Consider the following 18,172-nt stretch of genomic DNA (forward strand, 5'->3'; position numbering starts at 1 on the left):
CACTACACCGAGGTTTACACTCCAAAGCCCCCAGCCACCCCACTGCCGCTCTCCCTGTCGGGGCAGACCCACGGTGAGCACCGGGAGCCGGCGCAGTCCCCCTGGCCCCCAGCTGCAGCATCCACCTTCGGCCCCGGCAGCTTAGCCCCCCTCAGAAAGGTCTCGTACCCGACGCTTGAGGCTTGGCATGGGCACACAGGGGTTACTCACTTGTCCCCTGGCTCCGAGGGGGGGACCCCCAACCAGCCAGCGTGGGGTCCATCACCCTCGGCTGGGCGAGGTGGATGCCGGGGGCCAGCAGCAGCACCCAGGGGGATGCTCAGCCCCAGAGGGTTTCACCCGCGCCGCTCGCTCGTCTCACCTTTCCCAGCGCCTTTCCACCCGTCCCCCGCACCTTGAACTCCTGCCTCGCCTCGCCCGGGATTTTCCCCCCAGCTGCACGACGGCCCCTGTATTTATTTTAGCCACTGTTCGGGCCAGGTTGCCAGCCAAGTCCTTCCTGCGCTGCAAGATCCAGCCAGATGGGGATAATTAGGCCTGGATTAAGTAAAAGCTTTAACTCTTTAGACGGCAGCAAGGCCGCACAGCCCCTCACAGCTCCATCCCCTCCCCAGCAGTCATCCCATTTAATTTGTGCATTTTCAGGTACGTTTCTGAAGTGCCAGAAAACCTCCCAAACCACATAAAAGCATTTTTTGCAGATTACTCACACCCACAGCGGCTGCCAGCCAAAAAGATCTGGCACTGAGCAGCACAACGTATCCCTCCTTCCTCCGCAGGAGACCCAGCCACAGCACCCGCCTCAGGGGGCTGCCGACCCCAGGGTGGGCCTGTCCCCCTGCGCTGGGACACGGGCAGGGCCACGCCATGTTAGCAGGAACCTCGGCTGGAAGCCAGGTTGGTTTTGCAGTCAAGGATCCATTAACTGCCCGACACACCAGCATTACCTGTTCAGAAGTGGTTTTCCCAAAAAAGTCCTCGACTCAGCCTGAAGCTCACTCACCTCAGCACGTCTCCCACCAACCTCATCTTCACTCCAGAGCAAATCGCTGCCCCAACAAAGAGCTGAAAATAAATTTAAAAATAAATTAATAAATAGTGTCCATCCCCGTGGGGTACAGAGCAGGTAATGAGTTAGGCGAGACCAAGCACCCCGGTGCTGGGGGGTGGGTAACACAACCCTCTCCACTCCCACCCGGTTTTAGCCTCTACCTGTACCACGATCCATGCTGGGCGACACGTTCGAGATGGACCCGGAGCTTTTCCCAGGCCGGCGCTCACGACGTTGAACTTGAACCACAGCAACGGGGTATTCGGCCAGAGCCAGCGGCGAAGGGGAACAGAGCCGGGTCCCCAGCCACGGAGGGCAGCAGGGGGGCAGCAGGCAGGCGGCGAGCAGACCGCTCCCGCGGCGGCAGCTGCGGTCACCGGGACAGGCAGCACCTCCCAACCTGCGCCTGCCTCCCCGTCTCCTGGACGAGTGAAACGCCCGCAGGCGCAGGTCAGCCACGGTGCCAGGGGAGAACCAGTGGCACAAGCTCCTCCCCAAACCGCGCGTAGCCCAGGGTTACGGCTACCGCGGAGCCGCCGCTGCCGATTCTCTCCAAACCCAGCGCTAACCACGGCTGGACTGCACACAGAGAGCGGCTGCTGGCTCCTGATGACAACCACCCCCAGCTGCTCCGAGCCGGGCCCAAGCCAACGCAGGCTGAGGAAACAGCTCAAGCCAAAGCGATGTTTTTAATAGGTATTTATTACAAAACACCAAAATACAAACTGAAAATATAAAACATTATCAAAAACGGACGAGCTGTAGTATCTACACCAGGCACCTGTCCAGGGCCTCAGAGCTCTGTAGCACCCAGGGCTTCTGTGCCCACCCCTGGCTCTGGCCAGTCTCCACATAAAACAAACCCCGCAGTCCAAGGCCCCCGAGGCTCTAGGTATAATCACACTCAAACGCGTACTCCCTCCTCTTGAAATGCTTTTTCTTTTTCAGCTTCCCAGACCCCAAGATGCTGTAGTTATAATCGGATGTGACATAGGGGATCTCTCCCTCAACTCCTTGCTGGAAAGAGGAAAAACAAAACCAGAAACAACTTTTAAGAACTCGTATCTTCAACGGACTGGGAAGCACCCTCCTCTACAGGCTGATGGCAAGGAGCAAGCTGTCACCAAACAAACCCCGCTCTGGCATCTGAAACACGAGAAGAACGTTCTCCTCTCCCGTGTTTCTACGCGTTAAGGACAGTTTCCCAGGAGATAACCATCTGCTAATGCCCAGACATCTCCGGGCATGCACGAGCCCCAGAAATACAAACATGGAAAACCCGCCAGCCAGCCTCAGCTCAGCCAGCTCCCACCCTCTTCCCGTGCACCTCCTACCTGGCCCACAAGAACACAGTTTGGGACAGCGATATTTCCAAGGAGCAGACAATTCACTAGTCTCAGGTTCTCCGGAGGCACCGGCGTCAGAATGTGGTAAAGCTTCTTCTCCATCTCAACCCCTCGGACAATTCCTGAAAAAAATGCACACACAGTTCAGTCTTCGCCCAATCATTTCGGACTGTACAACCAGATGCAGTTGAAGCTCGCTGATTAAACGGCTCTTCTGGAACCAAGAGAAGGGTTTGAGAGACACCTTGAGAAAAACCTGCCTTGCTGTATCCCGCTTTTCCAGTATCTCAGTGTACAGCGAGCTCCCCAAAGCGCCCATCCCTGCTCACTGGTACACTCCTACGGGAGCCCGAGGAGCTCCGCATCAAACTCCAAGTCAGAACTGTAATATTGAATCGAGTCGTAGAAGGAAACCGACAGACAACTGAAGGAACTTTGTGTAAGCCACGTGGCATCTGCCTTTGAGAACGTGAATCCAGAATGCAAGTACACTGGCAAGTGAGGGAAGAGCGAGGGAAGCAAGCTGCAAGAGGCGCTGCTCAGTGACATCCCCCAGGGCTGTTACCACGAGTTAAGCAAACCAAAGGGCTCCAAGCACAGCTTGTAACAAAGAGAATACATGATTATTCTTTTATTTCATCCCACTTTTTCAGTTGTGTTTGAAAGAGTAGGTAATCCCGTTACTCTGCAACCTATCTGTCAAAGCACGACAGGCGAGAACCCCGCTCACGGTTCTCCAGGCTGGCTCACCGAAGCCGAGGCAATCGCAGACCGGTGTCTGCGTCAGCAAGACCGGCCCATCGCTCTGGCACCTGATCTCGTCCGGTATCCGGCAGAGCCCGACCCAGCTGGCGTTCACGGCGTACATGATGTTGGTAGGAGCAACATCGGTGTGAACAACCCTGAGCGCAACAGCACTGAAAGGGACCTGAGGGGGTAAAAAAAGCAGGAAGAACTGTATCATGGGCTCAACGTCAGTTTAGTTTGAGTTCAGAGACAAGGTAATGCCGAGTACACAACACCCGACAGCTCCCAGCCCACACCTACACACATTATCTCAGCGCAAACACAACAGTTTCAACACCAACAAGTGAACACACAGAAACGCGTGCCGCTGACACCCCAACACACCCCTCACTCCTAGATACGCTGAATACAGTCGTTATCTTTTTGCAGATTACAGAGTGTTTTTCCCTCTTCCGGAAAACATTTGCAGTCCAAGCAGAACTGTCAGTGAGTACGAGCCGTGCTCTCTGCAACATCTCCCAGCCTTTCAAAAACGGACACTTACCTGATAGGGCACAAGACTGTGCAGCGGCAGCACCGCCCCGATGTCTGGGGACTGCAGCTGGCCCAGGTAGCCCAGGATGGACATGTCACGTAAGATGCCGCTATGAACTCGCCTGGAAAACAACCACAAGGAGTCAAGGGAAGGCAGCACAGCCCACACGGCGATCTGAGCCAGACACCCCGGACAGGCCCGAGCACACCACGCAGCATTAGCCGCTATTTCACACAAGTTCAGTTTTTAAAACTTCTACTGCTGAACAAAATTTAGAGCTATGCTTTTATTGCTGCTAAGGGATCGCAGGATTTAGGGTGTTGCTTCACCTTTAAAAAGGCATTAGTTAACAAGGGTGGTGTTTGGTTTATTTTTCTCTTTTTACCAAAGTCTGTTATTAGACAATGGGTAAGGAACGTCCCAATTAGAAAAAAAAAAGGAGACATAACATTCAATGATTCCAAGTGGAATGCAGTGTAGAAGTCAGTAACTGACAGCAGGCACTGGGAGTAGGAGCAACAAACCCTCCCAAGAAAACGCAAACCTCCTCCCAAACAACAAAACCCTCCCAAAATACCCAGAAAACCCAAACAGACAACACCCAAACACAACCCATAATAAGTAACCAATAAGCTCTGACTGATGTAATGGAGCTCTCAAGGCGAGGTGAAAGCAAAGCAAGAGCTTTTACCGTCAGGACCACGCGTGATTTTCTTAAGCCCACTAACCTCCACATAGCACTAAACATTCTACTTACGCTTCACCTGCAACCCCTGCTCGAGGGAACTCCGGGTGGACATACAGCAACTTATACTCGGGAGCCGACGCATCTCCCTCCCCTTCAGAGGACTTCCAGCCCTCCGCCGCACTCGCACCCATCTGCTTGCACTTGGCTTGCTGCTTGCCTTTGGTGTACAGGCCCGGAGTGAGATGGACGTACTCGGGGGTGAGCGGAGCCATGGCCTTCCAGTCGTACACGTCCATCTGCACGATGTGACTGGGCGACAGCAGCCGAATGATGTCAATGAGGAGCAGCAACCCCTCACCTTTAGGGAGCAGAGAAAACACCATTGCTGCTGCTGCTACATAAACAGGTCAGAACGCTTTCGGAAGGCCAGCACTAGCTCGAGGGGGGTAAGCTGTATTTCCTGGTTCTGGACTCTCTGTACCGCTACGATTATTACTTTCCCTCCATGCCACCTCAAAAACAGATTTATCCCATTTACCTTTCACCCAGCCCATGGTGTTGATGACTAAAGGCACTTCCTTCTTGTAGGAGCCGAACACATACTTCACGACATCGAGGTATCTCTCCGTGTCCTGCTCACAGCTAGTCTGCCCGTAATACACCATCTTACGTGGTGGTTGTTGGTGAGTGAACGGCGGGCCTGAAGAAGCAAGTAGCAAACCTCTACTGGTTTCAGTTAAGTCAGATCAAAAAACTCCCACCCCCGTAGCACCTACATGCAATCCCTTCCAACATAACCTGTCCTCTCTTCACATGCTAACAGTCCTTGCACAGCCTGCACCTATGGAGGAACTCTGCTGTCACTTGCAAGACTCCATGCTGGGAGTTTCGTTTGTTTGGGGTTTGGGTTTTTTCTTATTTGGATTTTTTGTTTTTAAATCACTGGTTACACATGTGTTAATTTTAAAACAACAGTCTTCTATGACAGACCATCCAAGAAGTAAACCAGTCTGGCCTTTTAGACAGTGACCCAAACCCACAAGACCACAAATACCAGCAATTTCTCTGGCTCTAGTTTTTTTTACGCTCGTAACAGCTCCCAACCTATGTTGATCCACTCTGTATTTCTTAAGCTAGTTTTATCTACGGACACTAACAACTGGGAAAGATTTTCCCAAAGAGACTTTTCAAATCTGAAAGGCTGAAAATCCACTTTGACATGCCGCAGCCTGTTCCATCACCTTATAAACAACTATCTTCTCTCTTTAAACAAGCAGGGAGAGTAGCTCCGTGTTACTTAAGAGACATGTTCACATGGAGCTTAGATGCCCCCAGCAAGAAAACTTCTACAGCCTTTATTTTCTATATGCACCTTTGACAGATGTGGCAACTTTCCCTGAAACACAGCCTCTACTCAGAAAGCCCCTTCTGCAAACAAAACAGGCTTCCAGCAACTGCAGAAAACAGCAAAACACGTACCAAGAATTGGCTCTGTTATGTTACTTAACGACACACACCCAGGCGGCGTAAATTCAGTCTGACCTATGTCACATTCCATATATTCAACCGAGGGAAGGCTGCAGTGAAAGAAGCCCATGTATTAGCACCCACTAAAAAAAGAAACAGGACACGACGTGGAACACATCAGAAGCACAACCTGATTTTCTTCCAGGTCATCAAAATTAAATTCTTGAACACAAACGAACCATGACTTGTCTCTCTCCTCCCCTCGAGGGAGAATTAAGGGAGAACGTAAAAGGCTCACCTACAGCTCAATATTGTATTACAACAGCTCCACACCCATCCAGCTTTAAGGGAGGTAGCTAGAACAATAATTGGAGGTGGTACTAATCAGTGGACCACCTCTCCCACATTAACTGGGCACCCCAAGACCAGCCATTTGAGATTTATAAACTTTGTAATCTTTATTTCAAGCATGCAGTGGTCAGCAGAATAAGCTTCTACACCTTGCTCTGCCAAGAATCTTCAAAGAAACTAAGAAATTGGAACAAGCTGCGGTTATAACTCCCAGTTCCTTACTGAATCCTAACTGCTCAGTGCCCAATTAGTTCACATACTCCAAGACAGCAATTTAAATGTTTCAGTAGGCAACTCTTCTGAAAGGAACCCAAGACAAGAATGCCTATTTTTGCAAGTTTTTGTTTGTTTGTTTTTAAAAGACATCCACCTTCCAGCAGTAAGAGCTTTTCTGAGAATCTTGGCAGGCAGTTTTTTTTCCCTCTCCTAAATCCCATGCAGTACTTAAAATCTTGTAGAACATAAAAAGACTCACCGATTCAGTAACAGATTAATTAGGTATCTATTAAATGTCGATTTCCCGGTGTTTTTTGGCCCACACACCAGAACCACAGGGACACCTTCATCTTCCACTGGAAAAACAAACATACTCTGAAATTGACCAATGCCATCAGTTACTCTGATGTGCCCCGTTTGCCTAAATTTCTTAAAAAAAAAAAAGCCTGAAAAAAACTACAGATTCTGTGGTCTGACTAGGATGTGTTTTAATTAAATGGGAAAAAATCCATATTAAGTGTAGCAGCGTAAAGGGAAAATGCTCCTGAAGTGAGAAGTAAGACCTAGCAATAAAAGCCAGCATGTAAGAACTCCAACTGCTCACGCTATTTTAAATGCTTCTGGATAAGTAAGGGCGTGTTTTTTTCTACCTGCTGCAAAAGAGAGCAAAATGAGAGTTCTGATGCCAGACTGGGAAGTGGCTTCACAGCAGCGAGCTGTCTGGCAGCAGAGGCACAAACCCACTCGAGGTGACGCACAAGCTCAAGACTCCCACTATTTAGGAGAAGAACATGACCCTCAATCACAGGGTGTCGTCGTGCCTCCCTAACTTTAACTCATGAAAAGCCTGATAAGTCTCCTTTCCTCAGGCTACTCCAGCCCCCAACGTCACCAAGCGCACGCCACTCACCACAGCACGCCTGAATCAGCTCCTCCAGGGCCACGACCATGCTCTCCGACACCAGCAGCCCGTGGTCGGGGCTACACTTCACGATGCCGACGGACGCCAGAACCGCATCTTCTGGCGTGAAGCTGGGCTCCTCCTTTTTCTAGGGAAGAGCAGAAAAACGCTCAGACAGGCGTGCGTGAGGCCTCGTAGCTGCGCTGCCACACGCCGAGCTGCCCCTCGCTCCGCACGAGGCCTGTTTGGGGGCAGGAGCGGCACCGTGCCACCGCCCAGGGCGGAGCAGGCACCGCGACGCCCCGCGGGTCTCACCTGGGGCTCGAAGAGCCGCGACAGCGGCGGGTGGCTCAGCAGGAACCGCGTCACCGGCGTGTCCAGGTGCTGCAGCAGCACCACGGCGCAGTCAGGCGAGAACCGCGCCATCACCTTCACCCGCGCCTCTGCAGGGGGAGAGCGCCGCCCTCAGCCCGCGCCGCACGCGAAATGGCGGCGGCCCCGCACCGCGCACAAAATGGCTGCCGCCCCCCCCCCCTACTCCCGCACCGCCCCGCACCGGCCGCCCCTCGCTCCCCCGCGGCGGGCACTCACGGCGGCGGACGCTGTGCGCCCGCATGGCGGCGCGGGCGGCGGCGCGGAGCTGCCGGAGGTCGGCGGCGGGGGGGCGGGCGGCGGGCAGCGCCTCCAGGCTGAGCGCGCAATGCGTGGCCGGCGAGAAGACCGGCAGCGCCGGCTGGTGCGAGGCGACGGCGAAGCCCAGGAGGCGGACGGCGCCGTAGAGGCAGCGCAGGCGGCACTTGCCGGTGAAGGTCAGCGCCTGCGGGGGGACGGGGCGGTGAGGCGGCGGCAGGGCCCGGCGGGAGCGGCGCGGCCGGTCGCCCCTCACCTGCCGCGGCGCCAGCAGCAGGACGGCGGCGCCCTCCGCCGCCTCCACGGCCGCCAGGCCCGCCTCGGCCGGCGGCACCGTGCCGGCGCGGGCGAAGGAGACGGCGAACTGCCTCCAGGCCGCCTCCGCCCGGCCCCCGCGGGACGAGGCCCGGCGGGGGCGGCGGGCCGGCGGGCCGCGCCGCGCGGGCATGGCCGCTCAGCCTCCCTCCGCCTCCGCCGGGGCCGCCCCTGGGCCGGGCGCCGCCCGCCCCGTTAAGAGGCGCCGCCCGGCGCCCGGCACCGCCCCGCCATGCCGCTGCCCGCCCTGCTCTGCCTCTGCGCCGCCGCCGCCGCCTCCTTCACCCGCCGCGGTGACTACCGCCTGGCCGGGCTCTTCCCCCTGCACACCGCACCGCCGCGGGCCCCCGCACAGCCGCTGGTGCGCGGCTGCGACGAGTGAGTGCCCCGCGCCGCCCCCTTCTCCCCCAAAACGCGCTTTTTTCTTCCCTGAAAACCCCTTTTGCCTTCGCACAGTGCCGCCGCCTTCAAGAGCCACGGCTACGCCGTGTCCCAGGCCATGCGCTTCGCCGTGGAGGAGATCAACAACTCCAGCGCCCTCCTCCCCAACGTCACCTTGGGCTACGACATCCACGACACCTGCTCGGAGCCCGCCAGCCTCCACGCCGTGCTGCGTGCCCTCGCACGGAGAGGCGGGGGGCACGTCGAGGTGCTCCCCACCTTCCGCCGCTACGAGCCCGAGGCGGTGGCCGTCATCGGGCCCGACAGCACCCGGCTGGCCCTCACCGCAGCAGCCATCCTCGGCGTCTTCCTCGTACCGGAGGTAAGCGCGGCTCCCCCGGCAGTAGCCGTTTGATGGAGGATGGGCTTGGAGCTGAGAAGCGAGGCTGAGCTGGAAACGCAGCCCTCCACGCCTGCCTTGGCCCGGGTCTCCTCCCAGGCACCGGCAGCTGGCTGGCAGGATGGCGGCTGGCTCGCTGGCCTTCCAAGGCTTCTCTCGCGGCAGCACATTTGGCTGCGGGCCCGCTGCCTGTGCCCTGAGCTCTTCGGGTGCTGCTGCCTGGGGCAGCACAACCCCTTTTCTCCTGGCTCCTTTTGCAGATTAGCTACGAAGCCTCCTTGGAGACGCTGAGCCTGAAGCGGTTGTACCCCTCGTTCCTGCGCACCATCCCCAGCGACAGGCAGCAGGTGAAGGCCATCTTCCTGCTGCTGCAGCGGTTTGGGTGGACTTGGGTTGCGCTGCTGGGCAGCGACAACACCTACGGCAGGGACGGCTTAGACGCCCTCTACGAGCTGCTGACTGCAAGCGACGTGTGCGTTGCCTACCGAGGCATCATCCCGGTCAACAAGGACGCCAGCAGCCCGGAGCTCCACAACCTGGTCAGAATCCTCACGGACATCAGGGTCAACGTCACCGTCGTCTTTGCCAACAGACAAAGCGCCCGCACTTTCTTTGAGGTGGTGGTCCAGAGGAACGTCACGGGCATGGTGTGGGTGGGCTCCGAAGACTGGTCATTAGCCCAAACAATCTGGCAGGTGCCTGGCATCCAGAGCATCGGCTCGGTGATGGGCATGTTGGTCGAGAAGACAGAGTCCGCGATGCTGGAGCGCTTCGAGTCTTGGAAGATGGCAGAGGAAAGTGCTGCAGCTGAACGTGCCAGCAGCATGGGGGGAGACAGAGGGAGCGCCCAGCTGGACTGCACCCAGCGCTGCACCGGCTGCCACTCGCTCGCCGCTGCCCTCGACGTGTACGATGCTCAAGCCTCCTTCAACGTGTACTCGGCCGTGTACGCCGTGGCCCACGGCCTCCACGACCTGCTGGGCTGCGCCTCGGGGGCGTGCAGCAAGGGCACAGTCTACCCCTGGCAGGTAAGAGCAACACGAGGAAGGATCTTCCTTGTGGAAGAGGATCCATGAGGATCCTTCCTCACGGGGAAGGATTTTCCCCTTGTGCCCAGGGGTTTTCTGTCCCGCTGAAAGGCTCGTGTCCCAGCTGAAGAGCCTTGTGGGCTCCAGCCACCCGTCACAGTCAAAGCAGCCTGGGCTTAGACCTAGACCCCTGCCCTAGATCACTTCTATTCCTCTATCACCAGCCCCTCGCAGAAACCTGGAAGGGATTTTCTGCAGCTGGGCATCCGCTAGCTGTTGGGGGGTGGAAAGAGGAGCCGGAGCAGAGAAGGGGTCCTCTAGCACATCTCCACCCCGAGAGAAGGCACTCCTCAGCAGGAGCCTCCTCAGCAGGAAGGGCTCTTCTCTTCTGTTTTACAGCTCCTACAAAAAATCAAGCAAGTGAACTTCACCCTGTACAAGAGCCACATCTCTTTTGATGCCAACGGGGACATTCATAAAGGCTACGACATCATCATGTGGAACTGGAGCGGCCCGAGCTGGGCTTTCGGTGTGATAGGAACTTTCAGCGTGAACCCTGACAGGCTGAGCGTTGACCAGGACAAGATCCTGTGGCACACAAAGGATGGCCAGGTACTGCTCTGCATCCAGATCTTATTTACTGCTTACTGCGAGGCAGCTGCGTCCCCAACAACAACGGTTCTGGGGTATTACACAGCAGGACAGAAATGAGGGCAGACGGAGGTGGCATGGGGGGGTGATCCACGCTCTGAGTGTCAGTTTTCACCCCTCCCAAAAACAAGCAGGGCACACACACTGAAGCAGCTGCCGGGTCCCACTTTTATCTTTAAAAGGTCTCATTTTCTCACCACCTCTGTAAGAGCCACAACGTGGCGAGCTCCCGGCTCCTGCCCTGTCCCGAAAGCTGGCAGCAGGCTGGTGCTCAGCGAGGTGTCCTGCTGCCCGCCCCGCTCGCCTGCCTGACCCCTGCCGTGCTCCCGACAGGCTCCCACCTCGGTGTGCTCCGAGGCCTGTCAGCCGGGGGAGAAGCGGCTGCAGCAGAGCCGCCACCGCTGCTGCTTCCGCTGCGTGGCCTGTCCGGCAGGAACCTTCCTGAACAGATCGGGTCAGTACGCCGGGGGGCTGCTCCCTCCCCTTCCTTCCCGCTCGGCTCCGCTGCCCGCACCCTGCCTCCTCCTCCCATCAGCTCCCTGCCTCTGTCTCGCCGTTCCCCCAGCCTCTTCCCTCCCGCTCTCTCGTCCTCCCTGCGGTCAGTAAAATCCTCCGAGCTGACTCGCTCTGACTGCCCCGTTTGCATCCCTGTGGGTATGCAAAGCCCAGGCCCTGCCATTGCCAGGGCGCGCTGCCCTCAGCGGGGCCCACGCAGCCCAACAGCCGGCGCAGACGGGGCCGGCAGAGCCCCTTCTCCTGCGGCCAGGGGACAAGGGGCGTCCGGCCTGACAGCCGCTTCCTGCACCGCATCCTCCAGGAGGGAAACTCGGCCCGGTGGTTACCTCTGTGCCCCAGGTGGCTCACGGGGCTTCCGCGCTGCGCGGTCACCAGCAGCTGGCGTATGGAAATGTCCCCTGCCTGGGGCAGGCGGCAGGAAGCTCCTGTCTCAGAGTCACTGGCCATAATGACAAACCCCGTTGCTGGCAGCAGGTCACTCGGCAGCCTCAGCCCACGCTTGGGCCGAGGGGGGAGGAAACGGCCAGCTCTGGGTAACAGTGGGAGCAGACAGCCCCCAAACATGACCTGTCCCATACCCCAGCCTGCAGAAGGGGGGCTGCTGCAGACCCTTCCTGCCCTTCGCAGGTCACTGCTGGACACACAAGCCCCTTCCCACCCACAGCCCAGGCGCCCCTGAGCCTCGGCTCACACCGCTGAGCCCCACGGGCCTCATGCCTCACAACCCAAGCCAGGGACTTTTGGGAGGTCCACTAGGGGGGACTCCTGGGGGGTGTTCTGAGAAAAGAGCCCCCTCTGCTCCTCAAGGCTTGGAAGCACCCAAAGGGAAGGAGTAGGATGCGAGGAGGGAACAGCTCTCGCAGAGAGCCTGGGGGCTGCAAGGGCAGGGTGTTACACCGTGGCAGATCTCTTACCAGGGTCCGTGGTGTCTCTGTCACCGCCCGGGCTCGTGTCCTCTGCAGACCTCTACAGCTGCCAGTCCTGCGGGGTAGACGAGTGGGCCCCGGCAAGGAGCGAAGCATGCTTCAACCGCACCGTCGAGTTTCTGTCCTGGTCCGAGCCCATCTCCTGGGCACTGCTGACCCCCACCGTTCTGCTCATGCTGCTCATGGCAGGCCTGGCCGTCCTCTTCGCCCTGAACGCCTCCACGCCGGTGGTCAAGTCTGCGGGCGGGAAGATGTGCTTCCTCATGCTGGGCTCCCTGGCCTGTGCCTGCAGCAGCCTTTTCTGCTACTTCGGGGAGCCCACCCGGCACGCGTGCCTGCTGCGGCTCCCCCTCTTTGCCATCAGCTTCACCGTCTTCCTCTCGTGCGTGGCCACGCGCTCCTTCCAGATCATCTGCATCTTCAAGCTGAACGCGCGCTGGCCGGCGCTCCACGAGGCCTGGCTGCGGCGCAGGGGGCCGCTGCTCTTCATCGCCGCCAGCACGGCGGCCCAGGCCGCGCTGTGCCTGGCCGCGGAGGCCGCCAGCCCCTCGGCGCCGCGCAGGGACTACGGCGCGTCGGCCGAGCGGGTGTTGCTGGAGTGCGGCCCGAGCGCCGCGGGGAGCGGGGCCGCTGCCGCCGCCGCCGCCGCCTACCCCGTGCTGCTCAGCGCCGGCTGCTTCGCGCTCAGCTACGCGGGCAAGGACCTGCCCGCCAGCTACAGCGAGGCCAAGGGCCTCACCTGCGGCCTGCTCCTGCACCTCGCCTGCTCCGCCGCGCTGCTCTGCACGCAGGGCGCCCTCCGCGGCCGGGCGGGGGCGGCGGCCCGGCTGCTGGGCGGCCTCTGCACGCTGGGCGCCCAGCTGGGCGGCTACTTCCTCCCCAAGGCCTTCGTCATCCTGCTGCGGCCGCGCCTCAACACGCCCGAGCACTTCCAGGCGGCGATCCAGCGCTACACGCGGCGCCGGGCCGCGGCCTGAGCCCCCGGGCCCGGGAGGGCGGCGGGGAACCGGCGGCGGCCGCGCGCGCAGCCCGCCTTACCGCTGGTCGCGGCGTGACGTCATATCCGGCGCGCCGGCCGCCGCCGCGCCCTGACGCCACATCCGGCGCGCTGCCAAGATGGCGGCGGGGCGCGGGGCCCGGTAGCCGTGCGGCCATGGCGGCGGCGGCGGCGCACAGCGTCCGCGTCCTGCGGGAGCTCAACCGGCAGCGTGCGGCCGGGCAGTTCTGCGACGCGACGCTGGGCGTGGGCGGGCGCGAGTTCCGCGCCCACTGGCCGGTGCTGGCCAGCTGCTCCCGCTTCTTCCGCGCCCGCGGCCCCGGCGGGCCGGTGGCGCTGCCCGAGGGCCTGGCCGACACCTTCCAGCTCCTCCTCGACTTCTTCTACACCGGCCGCCTGGCGCTCACCGCCCACAACCGCGCCCGCCTCCTGGCCGCCGCCGAGCAGCTCGGCGTGCCCGACGCCGTGGCGCTCTGCCGCGCCTTCCGTCCCGCCGCCCCCCGCCAGCGGCCCCGCCGCGCCGCCCCGAGCCGCCCGGGGCAGGCGGACACCGTGGCACCGCCCAGCGGGCAGGCGGTGCGTGAGGGGGGGCGGGAGCCGGGGGGAGAGGGGAAGGAAGGGTGCCGGGCGCCCGGCCGGGGAGGCGCGGTGACAGCCGCCTGTTCCCTCGCAGGCCACCCCCGCGGCCCCGGAGGCGGTGGGCGACGGCGGGCGCGGGGACAGCGACGGCGAGTCCCTTCCCGAGAAGAAGGCCCTGCGGAGCAAAAAGAGCCCCCCCCCGGGGAAGGCGCCCGGCAGCGCGGGGGCGGCGGGGACGCCGGGGAGCAGAAAAGGTACAGCGGCGCCGGTTGAGTGCCCCACATGTCATAAAACCTTCCTCAGCAAATATTACCTTAAAGTGCACAACAGGTAAACGCTCCGACTTCTCCTTCCCCTTGCGTTCGCGCGTAGGGACTCGCCCCGCCGCGCTCTGCCCCTTCCCCACGGCCCGTCCGCAGGGAGGCGAAGGGCCCCGTGCAGCCGGCTGGCCTCAGCGCCTCGGTGTCCCCGGGACGGAGAGGGGGGTCCCCCCTGCCCCCGGGGTGGGGTTGCCTTGAGCTGGGGGGGTGGTCGTACGTCTCCAAAACGCTTCCAAGAGCCACAACCGCTGTCCTGGGCTTCTGTTCTCAGGGGGTGGAGGAGCCTGGCCCAGAGAGAAGGCGTTGAGGGGCCCTTCAGGGGATGTGGTGGCTGCAGGTGGACGGTGGCAAATCGTCCTGCTGGGCTTTCAAAGTCACCCCAGGCCGTGGGGGAAGGTGCCGGGGGCGTGGGGAGCGCGGCGGCGTGGCTGGGCCCTGTGAGTGGCCTCGGCATTGACAGCTGAGAGCAAAGTGGGGCACGAGCGAGGGGCAAACCCGAGCCCTGCGACCGAAGTTTCGTGGAGCGCAGCGGCACCAACAGCTCAACTGCGCTCTGATGAGATCAGCAAAGCCGGCGGAAAAGGCGGCTTTTGGGCAACTGAGCGTTGGCGCTGGAGGGAGGGGCCCCGGTTCTACCCTCTCCTCTCCCAGTTCCTTCCCAGTGCCCTCGCCGGGCCTGTGTGTGTGTCTCTGCTGTGGGGCTGGCAGTGACAGACGCTCTCTGCTTGTGTTCCCCCAGGAAACACACCGGAGAAAAGCCCTTTGAATGTTCCAAATGCGGCAAATGTTATTTTAGGAAAGAGAATCTCCTGGAACACGAAGCCAGGAATTGCATGAGCCGATCCGAGCAGGTACGCGCGGGCGGCCTGGAGAGGGGGTGCCGTTGTGCAGGAAGGGACTCGGAGCCTTTTTCCAGCCACAGTCCACACCACACTTGGCTACCGAACAAAACCCCCTCATCGCTGCTGCGCGGCACACGTGCCACAGCCAGGGCCCCCCCAGCCTGCTGCTGACGAGGATGGCAGCAGCTTTTGTCTCACTCACCAGACAACTCCCGTTTCCTCTGTTTTTTTTCAAGCACACGAGGATGCTCTGTACCATAAAAGATCCAGCACGCTGCGGGCGCGGGTCAAACACCAGAACTAGGTCCCAGCGCCCAGGAGCCGCTGCGGGCGTCGCGTCGGACGCCTGGTTCTGCGGCAGCCGACGCCTCCCCCGTCTCTTGCAGGTTTTCACGTGTTCGGTCTGCCAGGAGGTGTTCAAGAGGCGGACGGAGCTGCGGCTGCACATGGTGTCGCACACGGGGGAGATGCCGTACAAGGTCAGCGGCGCCTGCCCGTGACATCCCTACGAACAGCTGCCAGACGCTGGCACAGGGGAGGAGGGGGCGACGTGCCGCCGGTGCTCCCCTGGCGCCGAAATCGGTGTAGGGGGGCGGCCGGGAGCTGACCCTCCTGTCCTGTCCTCCAGTGCTCCTCCTGCGCCCAGCAGTTCATGCAGAAGAAGGACCTGCAGAGCCACATGATCAAGCTGCACGGCGCGCCGAAGCCGCACGCGGTGAGGCCGCGGGGCAGCAGCGGCAGGCGGAGGGGTGGGGGCGAAGGGGTCTGTTGTGGGCGGATGCTGCGACCCGCGCCCGGGCGAGCTGCCTAACCCCGCGCTCTCCTGTGGCCTTGCAGTGCTCCACCTGCTCCAAGTGCTTTCTGTCTCGGACAGAGCTGCGCCTGCACGAGGCCTTCAAGCACCGGGGGGAGAAGCTGTTTGTCTGCGAGGAGTGCGGGCACAGGGCCTCGAGCCGCAACGGCCTGCAGATGCACATCAAGGCCAAGCACAGGTATGACGTGACCCACGTCCTCCCTGGCGTCACCCTGGCTCTCCTGGCTGCACTTCTGCCCCTGAGGGCCCGCCTGGGTGGTGCTGGGGAGAGGAGTTGGCCGGAGGGCGGCAAGAACACCTTCCTGGAGGTGCTGGGCTGAAACTTCTGCCAGAAATGTGGTGAGGGGCCGACCCGCATTCTCCTTTTCTCCCTTCCAAAGGGAGTGCAGGCGGTCGGCACTTCCTCCGAGCGTGTGACTGCAGTGGTGCAGGCGATGACCGCAGCTCAGCAGCTCGGCTAAGTCATGTCCTTGAAGGGGCAGTTGTGCAGCAGCTCGCCACGCTCCTCCTTAGCGTTCTGTTTCCTGGGCTGGTTATAACGCCAGAGGGGTGGGAGGCTCCAGCTCGGGAGCCTGTGGCTGCAGAGTAGCATTCCTGGGCCTCCAAAATACTTTAGTTTGAGACGGGTTGGAGTAGGATTTAATTACGAGAACGTGGGGTGAGCAGGAGCAGCTGACCCTGGGGGGCTGAAGCTGGCAGAGGTGAGGGTAACGTGTCACCCGCCCGCAGGAACGAGCGGCCCTACGTGTGCGAGTTCTGCCACCACGCCTTCACGCAGAAAGCCAACCTCAACATGCACCTGCGCACGCACACCGGCGAGAAGCCCTTCCAGTGCCACCTCTGCGGCAAGACCTTCCGGACACAAGGTGACCGCCCGGGCGCCGCGCTCCCGTACCCAGACCAGCTGCCCCGCACACGCTGTGGCACGGCTCGTGCCTGAGCCCCGGGCGGGGGGGCACGCGCCGCGCCGCTGACCTGCAGCTCTCCCCCTCTCTTCCCCCGCGAACGGCAGCGAGCCTGGACAAGCACAACCGGACCCACACCGGGGAGCGCCCCTTCAGCTGCGAGTTCTGCGAGCAGCGCTTCACGGAGAAGGGGCCGCTGCTGCGGCACGTGGCCAGCCGGCACCAGGAGGGGAGGCCCCACTTCTGCCAGATCTGCGGGAAAACGTTCAAAGGTAACGGCCGGGGCGTCGTTAGGGACTGCCCTCCTTAACGAGGTGCGCGTCGGCGTCCCTGCGGGCACGTACTGCGCGGTGCCGCCCCAACGGGCTCTGGCTTCCCTCCCCAGCCGTGGAGCAGCTGCGTGTCCACGTCCGCCGGCACAAGGGCGTGAGGAAGTTCGAGTGCACCGAGTGCGGCTACAAGTTCACGCGGCAGGTAAGGCCTCCCCCGGCGCCGGGGAGCCCCAGGGAGCGCGCTGCACCGGGGGTGCCGGCCCTCACCGGGCCCCCCCACGAGCCTCTTCCTTCTGCAGGCTCACCTGAGGCGCCACATGGAGATTCACGACCGGGTGGAGAACTACAACCCGCGGCAGCGGAAGCTGCGGAACCTGGTCATCGAGGACGAGAAGGCCGTGGTGGTGGCCCTGCAGCCGCCCCCCGAGCTGGAGGTGGGCTCGGCCGAGGTGATCGTGGAGTCCCTGTCCCGCGGCTCCCTGCCCGAGGAGATCCCCGTGCAGAGACTCTGCTCAAACGAGAACTTCTCGACGGCGGATGTGATCGAGCAATCGCTGATCATAACGACGACGATTCCCGCAGACTGTGAAACGTAGCGCGAGCGCCGGCGCCTCCTTCCTACCAAAACACAATAAAGCCTCAGGCTGGAGCCGCTCTCTGCCACGCTTGTTCTTTTCTGCCCCTTCTCCTCCTTCCCCACAGAGTTCCCACCCCGGGTTGCAGGGAAATGAAGTTACAGTAAGTTATAATTGGGTCTCAAATGAAGAAACAAATGCGAAGCTACTCAGAACAGCTACTTAAACATTAACATACGTATGTGAGGTGGGATGTGACCGAGGACTCCCTGTGTGTAATACTGTGAATTGCTTTTGTACGAGCTCTCGTTGGCGTCACGTCCCCTCTCCAGCGCTCTCACCTGGCACCGGCAGTTCTGCCTTTGAGTCTGAGAGCTGCCGATCAAAGCTTACCTTCCCCAGGGAGGGCGGCTCTTCCCCTTTCCTTAAATGCTCGCTTGATTGTCTCCTCCTTTAACTTCGTGCCTTATTTCTGCTTTGTTTTGTTGAGCTTCTTTTAATTACTGTTTCTTTACCACATTAAAGGCGAGATAATCTAAACATGTTATCTCGAGGAGCCGTGCAATGCTCCGAGCTCCTGTTTGCAGGTGTGGGGATGTACATTTGTAAATCCCCGTGATCCGGGGGTCCCGTGACGTTGAGAACCGCTTCCCAGGGTGTACCCACATGCCCCGACATCGCGGCCACGCTCTCTCCCCTTTCCCTCTTGTACTCACCGA

General features: G+C 60.5%; 3 protein-coding genes across 4 annotated transcripts; 2 read left to right on the top strand and 1 right to left on the bottom strand.

The window, feature by feature from the left end:
* Window positions 1-1,735: 1,735 nt before the first annotated feature.
* Window positions 1,736-8,380, bottom strand: NOL9 (nucleolar protein 9). The gene is made up of 12 exons (XM_068415328.1): window positions 8,189-8,380; window positions 7,894-8,119; window positions 7,618-7,745; window positions 7,312-7,450; window positions 6,661-6,757; window positions 5,847-5,944; window positions 4,906-5,067; window positions 4,437-4,725; window positions 3,689-3,800; window positions 3,148-3,325; window positions 2,386-2,519; window positions 1,736-2,068 (listed from the first exon to the last, which is right to left on the bottom strand). Exons 1-12 carry the CDS (start codon window positions 8,378-8,380, stop codon window positions 1,940-1,942), a joined length of 1,884 nt encoding a protein of 627 aa, XP_068271429.1. The 3' UTR covers window positions 1,736-1,939.
* Window positions 8,381-8,426: 46 nt separating this feature from the next.
* TAS1R1 (taste 1 receptor member 1) lies at window positions 8,427-13,129 on the top strand. The gene is made up of 6 exons (XM_068415326.1): window positions 8,427-8,625; window positions 8,704-9,010; window positions 9,289-10,056; window positions 10,456-10,668; window positions 11,041-11,161; window positions 12,186-13,129. Exons 1-6 carry the CDS (start codon window positions 8,480-8,482, stop codon window positions 13,124-13,126), a joined length of 2,496 nt encoding a protein of 831 aa, XP_068271427.1. The 5' UTR covers window positions 8,427-8,479; the 3' UTR covers window positions 13,127-13,129.
* A 132-nt stretch (window positions 13,130-13,261) lies between these two features.
* On the top strand, window positions 13,262-17,883 carry ZBTB48 (zinc finger and BTB domain containing 48). 2 transcript variants are annotated; one of them, XM_068415333.1, is made up of 10 exons: window positions 13,262-13,722; window positions 13,820-14,055; window positions 14,785-14,896; window positions 15,274-15,366; window positions 15,516-15,602; window positions 15,725-15,879; window positions 16,431-16,567; window positions 16,714-16,878; window positions 16,992-17,080; window positions 17,178-17,883. In XM_068415333.1, exons 1-10 carry the CDS (start codon window positions 13,303-13,305, stop codon window positions 17,472-17,474), a joined length of 1,791 nt encoding a protein of 596 aa, XP_068271434.1. In that variant the 5' UTR covers window positions 13,262-13,302; the 3' UTR covers window positions 17,475-17,883. The 2 variants fall into 2 exon arrangements, with proteins under 2 accessions (XP_068271434.1, XP_068271435.1); XM_068415334.1 differs by having other exon boundaries at window positions 14,842-14,896.
* The last annotated feature ends 289 nt before the right edge of the window (window positions 17,884-18,172 follow it).

Source organism: Nyctibius grandis, chromosome 17 (genome assembly GCF_013368605.1).
Source record: "Nyctibius grandis isolate bNycGra1 chromosome 17, bNycGra1.pri, whole genome shotgun sequence".
Taxonomy (NCBI): domain Eukaryota; kingdom Metazoa; phylum Chordata; class Aves; order Nyctibiiformes; family Nyctibiidae; genus Nyctibius; species Nyctibius grandis.